Source organism: Fundulus heteroclitus, chromosome 23, assembly GCF_011125445.2.
Source record: "Fundulus heteroclitus isolate FHET01 chromosome 23, MU-UCD_Fhet_4.1, whole genome shotgun sequence".
Taxonomy (NCBI): Eukaryota; Metazoa; Chordata; class Actinopteri; order Cyprinodontiformes; family Fundulidae; genus Fundulus; species Fundulus heteroclitus.
The window spans coordinates 29,758,579-29,776,455 of NC_046383.1; the positions used below are offsets into that span (position 1 = coordinate 29,758,579).

Below are 17,877 nucleotides of genomic sequence, written 5' to 3' on the forward strand. Positions count from 1 at the left end.
GCATCGCGGTGGATAAAAATGGCCTGATGTATTTCGTGGACGCCACCATGATCCGCAAGGTGGACCAGAATGGCATCATCTCCACTCTGCTCGGCGCCAACGATCTTACTGCCGTCCGGCCGCTGAGCTGTGACACCAGCATGGACGTCAGCCAGGTAAGGGGAGAGTGAAGGCGATTGATGGCCGTGATAGATGATGATGCAGGGTCCCCCGAGTGCTGAGCTGTGAGGCTCCGTGGACGCGAGCCAGCTGGAGGGTCAGGGTGAGACTGATATAGGGAGGGATTAAGGAGTTTGTGGATCAATGAATGGACGAGGAGAAAGAGAACCCTTCTGCAGTCACTTAGAAAAATTAAGAGACTTGGCTAAACCTCGGCATTAGTTTCTGTCTCATGTATGTGCTCTCTGTTTCTGCCAGGTCCGTCTGGAGTGGCCCACAGACTTGGCGGTGAACCCCATGGACAATTCTCTCTATGTCCTGGAAAACAATGTCATCTTACGCATCACTGAGAACCACCAGGTCTGTACTACATGGCCGAAAGCCCCTAAGGGTGAACGCTCCCCATAGTGTTCTGACAAGATTTTCTTCCAATTAGGCTTCCTCAGGCCAATTTAAAAGTAAAAGCGAAAGTTGGAACTTTTGCGGCATTGGCAAAATAACCACTTCATTAGTTCCAGGAGCATCCAACTTTCTGTAATGTACAGGGCTTTGCAAAAATATTCAAGCCCCTTGTGAACTGCGTAAAAAACGTGCATCACTCACTGCCGTAACTCCGTCACTCCCAAATAAAATCCAGTGCGCAAACCGTTAGTTTGGTAGTTAATTAGTAAATACACCTGTATGAAATTCACTCTCAGTCCAAGCCAGCTGTTCTGTAAAGGTAGACAATGCAAAGAGGAAAGAAGCCCATGGTGACTCTGGAGGAGTTTTCAGAGAGCTGCAGCTCAGGTAGGAGAATCTGTCGACATGGCAACTATTATTTATGCATCTGACAATTCTGGCCGACATGTGTAAGAGTGGCAAATGGAAAGCCATGAAACAAAAATCCAATTCAAAGGTTGGCATAAGCCATGTGGTTGACACATGGACAAACATACGGAGGAAAGTGATATGGTCAAATGAGACCAGAACTGAACTTTAGCATATAGCATCATATGCACATTGTTAAGTGTGGCTGAAGACTGTAAACTATGGCGGTGGCAGCATCATGCTGTGGGGACATTTTTCTTGACCACAACAGGGCTAATGGAGGATAGGTGAAGCTAAATGCTAGGCAGTCGCGTAAACCTGTCAGTGGCTTCAGGAGACTTGAGACTAGGTCACCTCTCAGCAGCACAGCAACCCTGAACACATAGACAAAGCTACAACAGACTGGTTTAGACCAAAGCATATTCCTCTCTAAGAAATTCTGAGGCCAGATTCGGATCAAAATCTAGCTGCGAATCTGTGGCAAGACCTCTAATCTGAGGTCCCCAGACCAAGAGAGCTGCGCGTCGGCTGTTCTGCAACAAAATCGCTACCAAAAAGCTTGAAATGCGCCAGACGCTCTGATTTATTTACCATAAAAATGTTTGACAAACGTGTATGTGTGTAGGTCTATCACAAAAAGTGCCAAATGCATTATGGGTTATGGTTGTAGCATGAAAAGAGAATGGGACATAGTTCAAAGGGATGTGAATGCATATGTACGGCACCACAACCTTATAACAGAAACTTGTAAACACTATTTTAAAACAGTTCCTCAGCTTGCAGCGACGCCGTGGATCATTGACCTGACATTTGACGGCGTTGTCCGCAGGTGAGCATCATCGCGGGTCGGCCCATGCATTGCCAAGTGCCGGGCATTGACTACAGCCTCAGCAAGCTGGCCATACACGCAGCCCTGGAGAGTGCCACAGCCATCGCCCTGTCCCACACCGGCACCCTCTACATCGCTGAGACAGACGAGAAGAAGATAAATCGAGTCAGACAGGTGTGCCCTGGAGAGATGTTGAGCTCTGTTGTTTGTCTTTCCTGCTGGTTTGGAATAAATTTGCTTCTTTTGAGATATTTTTGGCTGCTAAAAACTCTGCTCCTCTGGTTCGGGCAGAGCTATCCGCATTACAGTCCTCCTGCTTTATCTGATCGCGTGGCTCTCTCCTGCTTTCCGTTTGGCTTTAGGTGAACACCAACGGCGAAATCTCGCTCCTGGCTGGTGCCGCCTCCGACTGCGACTGCAAGAACGACGTCAACTGCAACTGTTTTTACGGCGACGACGGCTACGCCCCCGACGCGGGTTTGAACTCCCCCACGTCGCTGGCCGTCTCCCCCGATGGAACGCTCTTCATCGCCGACCTGAACAACATTCGCATCAGGGCAGTAAGGGCCAACAGGCCCGGCCCGGCCCTCTCCAGCGTGGGCTTCGCTGGATCGGCGCAGTACGAGGTGGCGTCCCCGAGGGAACAGGAGCTGTACGTCTTCGACGGGGAGGGGCTTCACATCCAGACGGTCAGCCTCGTGACCGGCGAGCCCCTTTACAACTTCACCTACGGCTCTGATGGCGAGCTGTCCATGCTGGTGGACAACTGCAACAACACCGTCAAGGTGAGGCGGGACGGCCAGGGCCAGGGAGGAGGAGCCGGCCTGCTGAGGCTGGTGCTGCTGCCTGAGAATCAAGTGGTGACTCTGGGATTGGACCCGACCGGGGGGCTGCGCAGCGTGTCCGCCATGGGCCAGGAGGTGGCTCTGATGGGCTACAGTGGGAACACGGGCCTGCTGGCCACCAAGGCCGATGAGACTGGATGGACCACATTTTATCAGTAAGTCTCTGCAGAGCATCTGAATAAATATGCATGTCCAGGCCTGCTCTATGTTCTGCTCTGTTGTTCCATGCTTTCCTATGAAATTTCACATGTCATGCTGCTGCCCCCTAGTGCTGGCTTTAATAACGGCACCCGATACCTGTACCAACACTTCTGCATCCTATCTATCTGCCAACATCTTCAAAACACAATCCTTCTGCTCAGATACGACAGCGAGGGCCGCTTGACCAACGTGACCTACCCGACGGGCATGGTGACGAGTCTCCACCGCGAGATCGAGCGCTCCATCAACATTGACATCGAGAGCTCGGGCAGAGACGACGACGTCACCGTCATCACCAACCTGTCCTCTGTCGAGGCCTCGTACACCGTGGTGCAAGGTAGACTGAGTCAACACGGAGCAGCGGGGATTCACGTTTTCCATACTGAGTTTTTAAGCCTTAAAAGTTAAATGGAGTCCAATCAAAAGACTTTAATTAAGTGACACGAGTCACGCGGAGTGCTTTTCCCTAAATCACAGTCCCCCCTCTGTGACGGTAAATAGGCTGGCATTGGATTTTAATTTTCACACGTTTATGTGCGCGCGCCAGGAGATTATTTCCCTTCCCCTCATCCTGCCTCTTTCTCCTCTCTCTCTTCCTCTCAAGGAATAAAAATTACCAATATATAAGTTGTTAATCCCATCTGGGTCATCCAGTTTTTGAATGTCATCCCGGCAAAATTCATTAACTCACGTTTAGTGAATCCTCCTCATCCCTCAAGCTCTCCCTCTCTCTCTCTCTCTTGCTCTTCACACGCGCACTCAGCCGCTCCCCATGATCCCTGAGCTTATTTGGTGTGTTTAGAAAAGACGAGGAAGAGGAAGAATAATTGTCTTCTTCCCCTTGACCGAAGCAAGCCATTTTGATACAAGCGCGGATGCGGTGCGGACGGTTACAGGCCCGGGAATTGCTTGTAGACTAAGTCAGCGATCCACCTGCGTTTCGGCAGCAGGAGCAATGTTGTTCACGGCGCTTTGAGTCGTTTAGGGTTTCCTCTACACTGTGTGGGTTTTCAGCTCAGCTCTCCGCTGACATCCTCACTTAACCGTCTCCCCTCGCTTTCCGCTCTTCCTCGCGCTCTTCATTAACTCCTGCGCAGTGAATTCTCCCTGGCCCCTCCGGCTCTCATTTCACCCCCCCCTCCTCTTTGTCTTTCCCTCAACCTAGCCGCTGTTTTATTACGAGGTTGTTCAGACAGAGCGAGCGGGAAAGATTTATCTAAAGGCTGGTGCTGCCAAGTCAGTGGGAAAAAAAAAAAAAAAAGGCTTCACTTGTCTGTTTGAGGCATTGTTAAAATGTGCCTGGAGCTTTATTACAAATTGGCCTTATGGATTACTGTCATTTATGGCAGAGTGTCAGATTGAAAAAAAATATATATCTTCTCACCTTTGTGTAAATTAAAGAACCATCTTAACTCTGCATCTCCTGGAAAATCAGCTCGAAACAAATGTATCTCCATCATCCTCATCAAGACGTCTGTTTTCAGACATCAGAGGGGAAAATTAGCCTCAGCATTAGCGACGGGCTTATCGCCTTCCTTTCTTTAGAGAGAGATGTTGAATTGTATAGATGAAGAGATTGTATGGGGACATCAGTTCAGCATGAATGTTTTCATTCAGATTTTTTTTTTTTTTGCTTTGAAGGACATAATCAGGAAACGGATCTGTTTTATAGCCTGGATCTTGTTCTTTTTGACATAATCCTCAGCTGAATTCTTGCCGTTTGATCAGATACCAGCACACATCAAGAGCTAATCTGTATGATCATTTCTGATTGGTTGGTAAGGCTTCTTCCACCCTTACGTTTGTGCCCTCACTTGATGTGCATCAAGTTCAGTAAACCTAACTCAGACCAGGTTTTTTTTGTTTTTCTTTTTTTTTTCTTTTTTTTTGGTTCTGTTTGCAATTATTTAAAACTTTAAAGCTGCACTCTGCTGGACTAAAAACATCCCAATTCGGGTTATTTTTGCTCAATCCAGTTCTGACTCAAATATGGAAAGGCCCAGTCCGGGTAATGTGTAGCTGTAAACTAACAAAGTGCCTGTGCAAATTCTCAATTATCCGGGTCATCGCAACAACAAACAGGTTTAAATCGGAGGCGACCGGACTTTCTCTCAGTTAATGCAAAGACCTAATGTAAATCCCAGGCAGAATTTGAACCCAGGACTTCCTTGCTGCTAAGCAACGGTTCAAACTACTGTTTCTTCTGGGAACCCCGAATCAATGTTTCTAGTTGTATTCTGCATTTAAAATGTCAAATTAAAAGAAAATTAAGACACTGAACCAAATGAATATGAACAACAAAATCCATACTCAAAGTATTAAACATATCTCCTGTATTGACTTCACAAACACTTCTTTGGTCAATGAGTCGATGCTGCGCATAGCTGGCACTAGCTTAGTTTAATTCAAATATAGTTTACTAACCGCAAAGGGGAAATAAATGTTGTAACTCATGTTATGCTGGTTTCTTCAAAGAGTTGTTATAGATGCTGATGGCAGGAGGCAGGGTCTGTCTTACAGCAGATGTGGAGAAGCCTCTGACTGCAGACAGTGAAAGGAAGTGTTGTTACCTAACACTGATGAACAGGATGCTCAGGGTTGTCTGTAATGGTCTTCATTTTATGAAGAGTCCTTGTTTGTGCCATCATCTCCAGAGGTTCTAGAGGAGTCCTGAGAACAGAAGCCGCCTTTCTTTATCAGCATAATGAGGCTTTTTAAGTGACTGGCTCTGATACCCCAGCAGAAGAAGTACAGCCTGCTCTCTTCCTTCTCGTAGATGTGTTCTTGTAGGTTTTGTAGTTGCTTCACAGTTGCGTCTCCAGTTTAGTCTGCTGCCAAGGTGAACGCCGAGGTATTCACCCTCCTCCACCACTTTCACTTCTTCTGCCAGGATGGAAATGGTTTGAGCTATTCCAGTCTCCCCTGAAATCTAAAATCATCCACCAGCTCTCTGCGCTCAGCTTCCTGTCCATCTCCGATCGACACGACTGCAGAGCCATCTGAGTATTTCTGAAAATAACAAGAGTCTGTCTTGTACTGCAAGTCTGAGGTGTAAAGAGTGAAAAGGATTGGTGAGAGTGCAGTCCCCTGTGGTGCTCCTCTGCTGCTGAATTCCTGGTTAGACACACAGCCCATTAGTCTCACAAACTGTGGTCTGTTTGTGAGGTAGTCTCTCTAATCCAGGCGATTGTTGAGGTCTCAGCCTGAGTGTTCTGGAGTGTCTGACAAAGCAAATCAGGCTGAGTTGTGTTAAATGCCCTGAAGAACTCAAAGAACATGATCCTCACGGTGCTGCCTGCCTTGTCTAAATGACAGTGGGAGCGTTTAAGCACCTGTATGATGCCATTTTCAACTCTACGTGATAAGCAGACTGCAGTGGTTCAGGTAGCCCAACAGGTCCTTCACCATGTAGCAGGTCTATAGTCATTCAGTACTGATGGGTGAGTTTAAACTCCAAGACAAAACCGATAAAGAAATATAGAATGTTGAAAAATAATTGCTAGAAATCTTAAAGTGGAACATATACATTATGACTTTAGGACCATTTCTTTGGTCAAAGTGTGAATGTTGAACACAGTTAGCACTAGCAGGAAAAAGCCTGTGATCTTTAATGAACAACATAGTTGTTTTAGTATGAAATAAAGTAATCGATGCAACCCGCTGATATTACCATTAGACCACAATGTAATTGTGCCATCTTATTACTCCTACTTCCTCCTGTGTAAGATGTTCAGTGAAGTCTGATCAGGTCATTGCAGAGTTCAAAGCAGCAGTTTGAGATGAATTATGAGGCTCCTTCTCATCTGTTTTATCACAACAACATTTTTGACCCAATGTTTTGTTAAAACTACCTAAGGTCTGTCCTAAAAAGCAAGGTATAAAGCTTGTTACTCCACATTACTCCAGACTTTTTGAATTGAGATAGCTTCCGGGAGAGGAAGCAAAACGTCTTCAACTACAGAAAACAAGTCCAATTGCTTTGTTTTTTACTTTTTTTGGAATGACCATGACCCGGATGACTGAGAATCTTCACCAGCATAGTCCGAAAAAGCATAAACCTAGCAACTGTGGTCAGTCAATAACATGTGGGTTGTCCTTTTTCTTTTTTTTTTTTTGCTTTTTATGTTCATGAAAGAAAAATAAGCAAATAAAACAATAAATATTATTTTAACATTTAAAGTTTTTGTAATGTAATCTCATTAGATGTTTTTTTTCCTTCTTATTTAATCCAGGTGTCTCTTCTGATAACAACGATTTGTTATTTTCCCTCATACCTTCTCCGGCCACGTTTAGCCACGATCGATATTTGCTGTTTAATATGCTAGATGTGTTTGCTGTGGGGTCCAAGAGCCCCCGACTGCATTATGCAGTCTATGCCTGTTAAAAGTCTGTTTCCTCGTCTCCACCTACAGACCAGGTGAGGAACAGCTATCAGCTGTGCAACAACGGCACCCTGAGAGTGATGTACGCCAACGGAATGGGCATCAGCTTCCACACCGAGCCCCACATCCTGGCAGGGTCCGTGAGCCCCACCATCGGCCGAAGGAACATCACTCTGCCCACCGACAATGGCCTCAACTCCATTGAGTGGCGCCTGCGCAAGGAGCAGACCAAGGGCCGGATCACTGTGTTTGGGAGGAAGCTCAGAGTACTTGCTATTTTTTTTTTCTTTCTAAATCCATGATTAATTGATATAAACATCCATCGCTCTGAATATATTCATTACGCTTGAGCTTTATTCTTGTCATGTTACAACAACAAAACACAATGTCTTTTACTGGCGTTTTATATGACACAGAGAGCAGCACAAAGCTGTTCATAAATGTTAGGTTGAAGAATTTTCTGTTTTTTTATAAATATCTTAAGTGTGTTGGGAATTGGTAGTCAGCCAGGAGGGGAACACCTGCAACAACCTGTCTGACCACGGGCCTTACGGAGAAACCCATCCCAGAGCATGATGCTGCCACCAACATGTTTTACCCTGGTTGTATGGGTAGGGTGTTTCAGATGTTAAAAGTCCTAGTTTTATAACCGAACTCCGCTTTAAACTTAACCACGTTACCCCTGACCTGTCTGCTGTGTCTTCATGATGCTGTTTTTTTCCCCCCACTAATGTTCTCTAATCTGAGTCATTTACAGATCCGCTGCAGTTACACTCACTCTGTCTGATTCAATAGGTGACTTCTGAAGGCAGTTGGCCGCTCTGGATTTTACTTAGTAGTACTAAAGTAAAGTTTGCGCAGGCCTTTGACACAAAGTGAAAAATGGCATTTAAATTTGTGGTTTTAACATGACAAACTGCAAAAAGGTGAAGGAGTGAAAACGTTTCATGGTGGACCTCAATAAATATCTGCAGAAAATGTGAAATATTTTCTCCTTTATCTTTTTTTTTCAGGCTCACGGGCGCAATCTTCTCTCCATCGACTTTGATCGCAACACCCGGACCGAGAAGATTTACGACGACCACCGCAAGTTCACGCTGCGCATCATGTACGACGCCCAGGGCCGGCCGGCCATGTGGCTGCCCAGCAGCAGCTTGGCTGTGGTCAACGTTTCCTACTCGCCCACCGGACAGCTTGTGGGGCTGCAGAGGGGGAGCATGAGCGAGAAGACGGAATTCGACTCCCAGGGTCGCATCCTGTCCCGCTCGTTTGTGGACGGGAAGGTCTGGAGCTACAGCTACCTTGACAAAGTAAGTGCGTCTGTCTTCGACTGAGTCATGCAGGAGTTAGGTTTTGCCAAGGAAGGCAATAGTGGCAGTAATTTGAATTGTAGAACTGAGTGAAATAATACATCACTTTTATGGCCTTGAAGGTGCAAATTTGTCAAGGGAGAGCAAATTACCCCTGGTGCTATTTCCCAGGAGGCAAGTCATCCATTGATAATGCTATTATATTAATCCGTATTTCAACCCTCTGCTCTCTTCCCCCAGTCCATGGTGCTGCTCCTGCAGAGCCAAAGACAGTACGTGTTCGAGTTCGACGCCTCGGGCCGGGTCACAGCCGTCACCATGCCCAGCGTCGCCCGCCACACCATGTTCACGCACGTGTCCGTCGGCTACATCCGCAACACCTACAACCCTCCGGAGAGCAACGCCTCCATCATCCACGACTTCAGCGAGGACGGCCGACCTCAGGCCACGCACTACATGGGAACCGGCCGCCGCGTCCTCTACAAGTACGGCAAGCTGGCCAAGCTGTCGGAGATCGTGTACGACAGCACCGTCGTCACGTTCGGCTACGACGAGACGGCCGGGGTCCTGAAGATGGTCAACCTGCAGAGTGGGGGCTTCTCCTGCACCATCCGCTACCGCAAGATGGGGCCCCTCATCGACAAGCAGATCTACCGCTTCAGCGAGGAGGGGATGGTGAACGCCAGGTTTGACTACACCTACCATGACAACAGTTTCCGCATCGCCAGCATGAAGCCTGTCATCAGTGAGACCCCACTGCCTGTTGACCTCTATCGATATGATGAGATCTCTGGAAAGGTGCACACTGTTCACCCTTGACATCTTGTCTCGCTTTAAGCGACGAATGCACTTTTTTTTTGTATGTCCTTCTGAGGACGCTTCTTTAACCGTTTCCCTCTCTCCTACAGGTGGAGCACTTTGGGAAATTTGGGGTCATCTATTATGACATTAATCAAATCATCACCACAGCCGTAATGACACTGAGTAAGCATTTCGACACCCACGGTCGCATCAAGGAGGTCCAATACGAGATTTTCCGTTCGCTTATGTACTGGATGACGGTGCAGTATGACAGCATGGGCCGGGTGGTGAAGAGGGAGCTAAAGATTGGGCCCTACGCCAACACCACTCAGTACCGCTATGACTATGATGGAGACGGACAGCTCAGCGGCGTCAAGGTGACTTTCTGTTCTCACGTGTCCCTTTGTTCTCCCTCCGTTACCAGAGAGAAAGTTACGCCTGCGACGTTAGTAAATAATTCACTGTCTTGCACAGGTGAATGACTGGTCCACCTGGCGCTACAGCTACGACCTGAACGGCAACCTCCACCTGCTGAATCCCGGCAACAGCGCTCGGATCATGCCCCTCCGCTACGACCTCAGGGACCGCATCACCCGACTGGGAGACGTCCAGTACCGCCTGGACGAGGACGGCTTCCTCAGCCAGCGCGGCTCGGACGTCTTCGACTACAACTCCAAGGGGCAGCTCCTGAGGGCCTACAACAGAGGGCCGGGAGGCTGGAGCGTGGTGTACCACTACGACGGGCTGGGCCGCAGGGTGTCCACGCGCAACAGCCTGGGCCAGCACCTCCAGTTCTTCTACGCCGACCTGAACCATCCCACCAGGGTGACGCATATCTTCAACCACTCCAGCTCGGACATCTCATCGCTCTACTATGACTTGCAGGTAAGGGTGGACGGAGATGTGTTATAATCAAACAATCTGACTGTATGATTTGATTGAATTTACTCTGTAAAGAGCCCCGAGATGACATGTGTTGTGAATTGCCGCTATTTAAAAAGTCAAATTGAATATTTCAGCACCCTCTGCAATTATTGGTGACCCTAAGAAAGAGGCTTTAAAATAAACTCATCTTTGAAGGCCAGGGGCGGCTCTAGACAGGGGCCCACAGGGGCCGGTGCCCCTGTAGAAATGGTCCTGGCCCCTGTTATGGCCCCTGTACTAAAGACATAAATTAAATAAACTTCTTACGATTATATGCATTGGTGAAGAAACCACACCTCATTTGTCACTTTGACCAATTTTATTTTTTGTACCTTTACAATTTCACCCTAACAAGGGTTTAAAAATCAAAGTGTTTTACTTTTAGCTTCAGCAGCATTGAGCTGGGATCACAGTTTTCATCTGCTAGATCAGGGATCTGAAACCTGCAGTGTCAGTGCCACAAGTGTCTCACTTCATATTAAGCGATTAAATATTGCCCTGTTTTATGATTTAATTCTTTTATGTTGCCCTGTGAAAAAAACACTGGCCCCACCTTGGCCCCCCTGGTAAATTTGGTCTAGAACCGCCACTGTTGAAGGCATAAGCATAATCTTTAGTGGTGACAAAGTGCCACAGTTAAAGCCGTCCCTGTTAATCCCTAAAGAATAAAACACAACAAAAGTATTTATTTTTTTTCATTTCTATTTTATTTTTATAGGATCAAAAGGTCTGTGAAGTTTTCATTTGTAATCCTCAACTCCCTGTTTTCCTAGGGTGTAGCCTAAATGTGATGTGACACAGAGGCCTCTGAGCCCTCTTCAAAATCGGGAAGACAAGAGAACAAGCCATTCCAGTAAAACATATTAATGTACAGCTTCATAAGACAGGCAATGGCCACGACAAAAACTCAGTTTTACTGATAAATGCCTATATTTACGGTAAGAGTGAATTAAAATTGTTTAAAACAACTGGAACCGTGACAAAACATCCAAGTCTATCTTGCCCATGGACAAAGGGAAGAGGATAGTGTGGGCAGGAAAAATGTCCACAAAAAAAAAAACTTTTCAGCAACAAAACACTCCAGTTGGATTTTGTTCAATATCAGATGACAATTCTCTTCCAAGGACCCCTATAGGTACATTGTTGGAGTGCCTGACATAGTGAAAGCTTTAAAATACCAAGTTTCTAATAGACCAAATTTTATAACACATGATATCATGCGAAACAGCATATGTCTTAGCACCAACTAAACGAGCTTTCTAAAATATGTAAGGTTGAATGAATGCATAAATATGAATGTACCAGGGATGCCAGGAATAGAGAGGGGTGCTACGCATCAATAAATTGAGATCAAGGCTCTTGGGATATACAGGCGGAACAAGGTAGTCTGATTGGTTTTATTTCATTAGGTTTCATTTTATGTAATCTTTGTAGGATCCATGCAAATTAAAAAACGTATTGCTCTCCTCATCAGGGTCACTTGTTTGCAATGGAGGTGAGCAGCGGAGAGGAATACTACATTGCCTCTGACAACACAGGAACGCCGCTGGCAGTTTTCAGCAGCAACGGGCAGATGATCAAACAGGTATCACCCAACATCTCTGCATCAGGATTCAAAATAATGTCACTGTAGAGAAAAGCTCGGTAAGGAATGTTTATTCTGCCCACGTCACCCAGGTGCAGTACACAGCCTACGGCGAGGTGTACCTTGACTCCAATCCGGAGTTCACGCTGGTGGTGGGTTTCCACGGGGGTCTCTATGACCCACTGACCAAGCTGGTTCACTTCACCCAACGAGACTACGACGTGCTGGCCGGCCGCTGGACCTCGCCCGACTACAGCATGTGGCCCAAGATAGGAAAAGACCTCTCCCCGTTTAACCTGTACATGTTCAAGAACAACAACCCGCTCAGTGACATGCTGGACGTCAAAAACTACGTCACAGGTAGAATGATTATTATTAACGTGCGAAATTCCTTTTCAGAGGTATTGCTGCATTTCTTTTCCCCCCTTCGTCTGACAATATAGAGATATGCCTCGGATGTGTTAGGTTCCTCTTGGCACGTTTAATTCTGAAAACAGAGAAAGCCGGTAATTTCAGCTCTCCAAACACGAGGTGAACTTTACGTCAGCCGTGATAATGTCAGTAATCTGCGGTTCTCTGTGCGAACAGCGAAAAGAAAATGGCTCGCAGACGGAGCGTTTTTCTGATATAGACGTGTGAGTCACCAAGGCGACACACTCTGGGTTTTTTTCTTTTCCTTTTTTTCTAACGATAAAATAGAAGACTCCTTTGGTATCGTGCTTAAATGTGAGCCTGAGCATGCGTTCTCTCTCGTCTTCTGCTCTAGACGTGAAGAGCTGGCTGGTGATGTTTGGCTTTCAGCTCAGCAACATAATCCCGGGATTCCCTCGACACTCGCTCTACTTCGTGGAGCCGCCGTACGAGCTCCAGGCCACCCAACACTGTGAGAACGGACAGGTAAAGTCAACCATGCAACAAATATATCTATACATGTAGTGTTTACAGAGTCGTCATGCAATACAACACTAATTTTTACCAAATGTAATGTCAAAAATAATGGTAAAAGGAAATACTACTTGACATTTTTCTCCTTTGGCCTTGTTAGAACCACAGATATCAGTGTGTGGTTATTTAGATTTTATGTGATAGACCAGGAGTGAATTGGAAGCAAAAGGATACATGGTTTTAGATTTTCGTTTTTCTATATGGAAATCTGAAAAGTCTCAGGTGCATTTGTACTCAGCACCCCTGACTGAATGTGTTTTAGCCTTTGCTGCAGTTACAGGTGTAGGTCTCTTGCCGTTTTTTTTTTTTTTTACATCAACCTTGCACATCAAGAGAGTGAATATTTTGCTGTGAGTCGTCCTTGCAAAATAGCTTAAAGCCTCAGTCAGAATGGATGACTCTTGATTAGATTTAGTTTTAAACTTTGACTGGGCCATCCCAACAAATGAACAGGCTTCAGTCCTAAACCCTTCTATTCTCACTATGGCTGCATGTTTAGGGTTATTATCCGAAACAGTTGCAGCCTCTAAATGAAATTCTTTCAATATTCCCCTGTATTTATTTTTACCACCTAAGAGTCTCCCTCCTGAAGAAAATGAACCCCATACCATGATGCCGCCACCACCGTGCTTAACAGCAGAGATACAGTGTTCAGGGTGATGTGAAGCATTCGTTTTCTGACACTCATTTGAATGTAGACCAAAAGGTTCACTGGCTCTCTCATTTAACCAGAGCACCATCTTCCATGAGTGCTGCCCCCCCCCCTGCATGAATTGTAGGGGCAGCGGTCAGATATCATGTAGTCTTGCTTTCTTCTAGTCACAGTTGTACAAAAACAGCAAGTGACTTCTGGGAGCATTTTTTTTTAAAAGGTATCAGAGTAAATGAGGCTGACTTCAAATGCATTTCACACTTTTGAGGTCAGTAGAAAACACAATATCTCTTTCCTTTACAATTCTGTGCCACTTTGTGTTAAATAAAATCTATTTGACTTTGTGGTGTTGAGATGACAAAAAGCGGAAAAATGTCAAAAGCTGTAAATAGTTTTGGGAAGCAGTGCCCGTCATAATCATCCTCCTTTTTCCCGTGCTCCAAAAGCTGCGCTGAGCTGTGCTGTTCTGCTCTAATGAGGGTTTCCCCTCTCTCTCCTGTAGCTTATCACTGGTGTGCAGCAGGCAGCGGAGCGCCACAACCAGGCCTTCATGGCCCTGGAGGGCCGCCTTCTCAACAAAGAGCGTCGCAGACGTAAAGACAAGCCTGGCCACTGGTTCGGCACCAGCACGCCCATTATAGGCAGAGGAGTAATGCTGGCACTGAAGGAGGGCCGAGTCCTAGCCGGCGTGTCGCCGCTGGCCAGCGACGACAGCCGCAAAATAGCGCTGGTGCTCAACGGCGCCCAGTACCTCGAGGGCACCCATTACACTCAGGACGGGAAGGACTGCCACTACTTTGTGAAAGTGGGCTCTGCCGACAGCGACCTTTTGGCCCTAGGGCTCACAAACGGGCGAAAGTCGCTGGAGAGCGGCATCAACGTAACGGTGAGCGGCCGGTCGAGGAGAGGCGTGACCGTGGAGTTCGCGGTTCCGTCGCTGGTGCTGAGCGTTCGCTACGGGCTCTCTGCGGATGTGGTGGATGAAGAGAAGGTAAGACTGTTGGAGCTGGCCAGGCAGAGGGCCCTGGCGGGGTCCTGGGCCAAGGAGCAGCAGCGCGCCAGGGACGGGAAGGGAGGAAGTCGCCTCTGGACCGAAGGGGAGAGGCAGCAGCTTCTAACGACAGGTCGGGTTCAGGGCTACGACGGCTACTACGTGCTGCCTGTGGAGCAGTACCCAGAACTGGCTGACAGCAGCAACAACATCCAGTTTCTCAGACAGAACGAGATGGGCAGGAGGTAACAGCCCACACCAACCCCGCTGACTCTTCCTTTCTCTCCAAAAACAGCTCTGGATTTTTGTCCCTTTTTTTTCCTACCCTGCCTACTTAACCGTTCTCCTCTCGAAACCTACGGAGAATCACCCAACAGACGGGGTTACTTAACGGATCGCTGCAGGGACTTTTCAAAAGAACGAAAAACCTATTGTTCATTTTACTGCCACAGGCAAAAAAAAAAAATAATAATAATGTTTAGTCAATTTTCTTTTCTTTTCTTGGAGAAACTTTGAACAACTTGACAGACAAAAAATTTAAAAAAAGCACTGAAGAACTATGACAGCTGTTGCTCACCCAATAAGAAGATTCCCCTTTTTAAAAAAGATAGTGATATTTTCGCCCATATTTATTGGGTCACACTGAGAGCAGACACGACCGCAACCAAACGCGCAGGGAGGAGGGCTGCACCGCGGGTGGGGGGGGGCCTCTGCGATCTTGGCTTGTCTTGTCTGTAATAAAGAAACTGAAGGCAAAGGGACCAAAGTGGAGAACCGAACCTCCTCAGAGTGCAGCCATCACCCCGACATACATCACAAACAGCGACGTCAACGCGAGCCGTCTCCCTGTCTCAGGCCTCCCATCGTCCGTCCCACCACCAGACCAGTTCCTCCGCCGATCAGCCAAGCAACAGGACAACGGCATCCATGAACATCCAAGCTGATGACGAACCCAGGCGTAAACTCAAAAAGTAAAAGAAAAAAAAAAAAAAAAAAAAAAAAACAAACAAACAAAAAAAACACAAAAAAAAACAACAACCGACGGCTATATCTGTGGAAAGTGGCATAGCACCACATTGTTTATTTTGCAACGGGGAGAAGAATCATATCTCCCATACATATGTGTCAGACTACACTTAAAAACTTCAGGATGTTGCGTATACCGTAGATGCCGTAGTTTTGTACGTTTCAGTCGCGGTAGAATTGTGAGGTTTTCACCAAGGCACTTCTGTACAGAGCGATCAAACACAAACCACTCACCGAGTCCGACAGACATGCTGAGTTAGTATTTATTTGCGTTTGCTTTCTCTTTTTTTTTTCTTCCTTTTTTTATTTATTTATTCTTAGTACTAAATGACAATCATGAATGAGTCACCAGTTTTTAATCGAGACGAACATCGATGGACGAGCTTCTTTTGTTTTGTAAGATATGTAATAAATGTTCATTTTGGTTTTTGTATTTGTTTTTTGTTTTTTTTTCGGTTTGCTGACAGGGGAAACAATAGTCAACCGGCAAAAAGAGTAATTTATGTAATGAGGTGTTTTAAAAAGCAGTTTATACTTTAAATAAAGTCTTTAAAACTGTGAAATCTGTTTTTTCGAAGTATATTTCGATGTACAGTGTATAGACTTACCTTTATGCAGCACAGTAGAATATTGTTCAGAATATCAAGTTTTATATTTCTAAGAGGAAGTGGCTTGTAATGTGCGAAACCTTTAGCTGCTCTTACTACTCTAGAGTTTTGTGGCACTCTGATACTCCATTATCTACGATATCAGTCCAAAGTTTGTTTTTCATTTTGAATTTTTTTTTTCTTATTTGGTTTTGTTTTTTTGTTTCGTTCGTTGGTTTGTTGTTTGGAAGCAGATTCTTTCTGTCCTAGATCCCAACAGCAGTAGCAGTAATGGATCCCTCTCACTGTGAGGAGACTCGTGCTGGATGTCATAATGTACCAAATCAGTATTATCAGAGGATGATTCTTATACATTCACTGAAACGAGACTCTTCTGAGAACCTTATCAATAAAACATAATTGTTTACTTCAACTGAGCAACGTGTAGTTGGCTTTCATCTCATCACTTGTGTTTGAGGATGGCGGATCCCCCGACGGAACACCATTATCATTCAGGCACTCACGGCCCATTCTCATTAGTTGCTTTTCAAAAGCAATCTTTGAAGCCCTGATGGCGCACTGGAAAGCCCGGGTTTCCAGTCTTAGTTAATTTTGCATCATGCTCAAGGATTAGATGCACTGATACATTTTTGTTTCTTCTCTTCGTAAAAGAGGAATCGTTTGTTCTGGCAAACAACAAAAACCCGACTTCTGTACCGTCACGGACTCCACAAACGGCACAACACAAATGAGCGTGTAAGTGGAAAGAAAACAATATGTGGTTTTCAAAGTTCTTCAAAAACAGAAACCGGACTATCCTGGTCGGCATTGTGTTAAAACGTTTCAGGGCCTCCTGTTGCTGCAGTGAGTCTTTCGGGGTACGTCTCCACCAGCTTTGTTCGTCTTGACGTGGAAATTTTTACCAATTTTTACATTTTCACAAGATACTTAGCTCAAGGTCAGTCAGATTTGATGGAGAGTGTCTGTGAACATCAGTTGTCAGGTCTTGCCACATATTTACAATTGTATTTATGTATGGACTGGGCATATGAATACGCTTTTTTCTACCCATCCATCCATTGTCTATACCCGATTGTCCTTGCAAGGTCCCGAGGGAGCTGGTGCCCATCTCCAGTGGTCACTGGATCACAGAGACACACACACAGGACAAACTGCCACACACTCACACACAAGTCACACCTTAGTGCAATTTAAAGAGGCCAAGTTACCAAACAGTCATGTTTTTGGACCATGGGAGGAAGAGGAAGTACCCAGAATCAATCACCCATCCACGTGGAGAAGAGGCAAAGTCAATGCAGAATACCACAAGCTGGAATTTGAGACCAGTAACTTCTTGCTGCAAGGCAACAGTGACCAACAACTGCGCCATCATGCAGCCTGCTTTGTTCTCAACTATATAAATATAATTCTGATGGCACGTTTAGGGTCAGTATGCTGGAGGGTAAACCTCCACTCTAGTTTTCTTCTATGATTGTCCTGTATCTAGCGCCGTCTGTAGTCCCATTGACCAGCTTACATGTCCCAGTTGAAGAAAAGCATCCGCTCAGCATGATGCTGCCACCACCATTTTTCATGTGGACGGTGGGTCCGACATCTAGTTTTTTTTTTTTTTTTTGTATTGTTTTCCACACAGCGTCGTGCATGTATCCTAAAAAGTAAAATGTTGGTCTTATTTGACCAGAGCACCTTCTTCCACATGATTGCCAATTACCTTACACAGCCCAACGGGTCTTATTATGTTTATCTTTTTTCTCAACAACGGCTTTCTGGACACTGTACACTGTAAAGACGTGGTTTGCACAGTGTACA

General features: G+C 45.9%; 1 protein-coding gene across 11 annotated transcripts in view; it reads left to right on the forward strand.

The window, feature by feature from the left end:
• tenm2 (teneurin transmembrane protein 2) overlaps nt 1-16,480 on the forward strand; it is a 311,048-nt gene extending 294,568 nt beyond the window's left edge. For all 11 annotated transcript variants that reach the window (XM_036127097.1, XM_036127098.1, XM_036127104.1 and 8 more), the window contains 14 exons: nt 1-155; nt 418-519; nt 1,799-1,972; nt 2,161-2,798; nt 3,006-3,181; nt 7,257-7,492; nt 8,240-8,536; nt 8,777-9,334; nt 9,445-9,714; nt 9,812-10,222; nt 11,736-11,846; nt 11,939-12,206; nt 12,613-12,743; nt 13,946-16,480. In XM_036127097.1, the coding sequence (XP_035982990.1) occupies nt 1-155; nt 418-519; nt 1,799-1,972; nt 2,161-2,798; nt 3,006-3,181; nt 7,257-7,492; nt 8,240-8,536; nt 8,777-9,334; nt 9,445-9,714; nt 9,812-10,222; nt 11,736-11,846; nt 11,939-12,206; nt 12,613-12,743; nt 13,946-14,683 (4,265 nt within the window). In that variant the 3' untranslated portion in view covers nt 14,684-16,480. The remainder of the gene's footprint in view (nt 156-417; nt 520-1,798; nt 1,973-2,160; nt 2,799-3,005; nt 3,182-7,256; nt 7,493-8,239; nt 8,537-8,776; nt 9,335-9,444; nt 9,715-9,811; nt 10,223-11,735; nt 11,847-11,938; nt 12,207-12,612; nt 12,744-13,945) is intronic.
• Nucleotides 16,481-17,877: the final 1,397 nt, after the last annotated feature.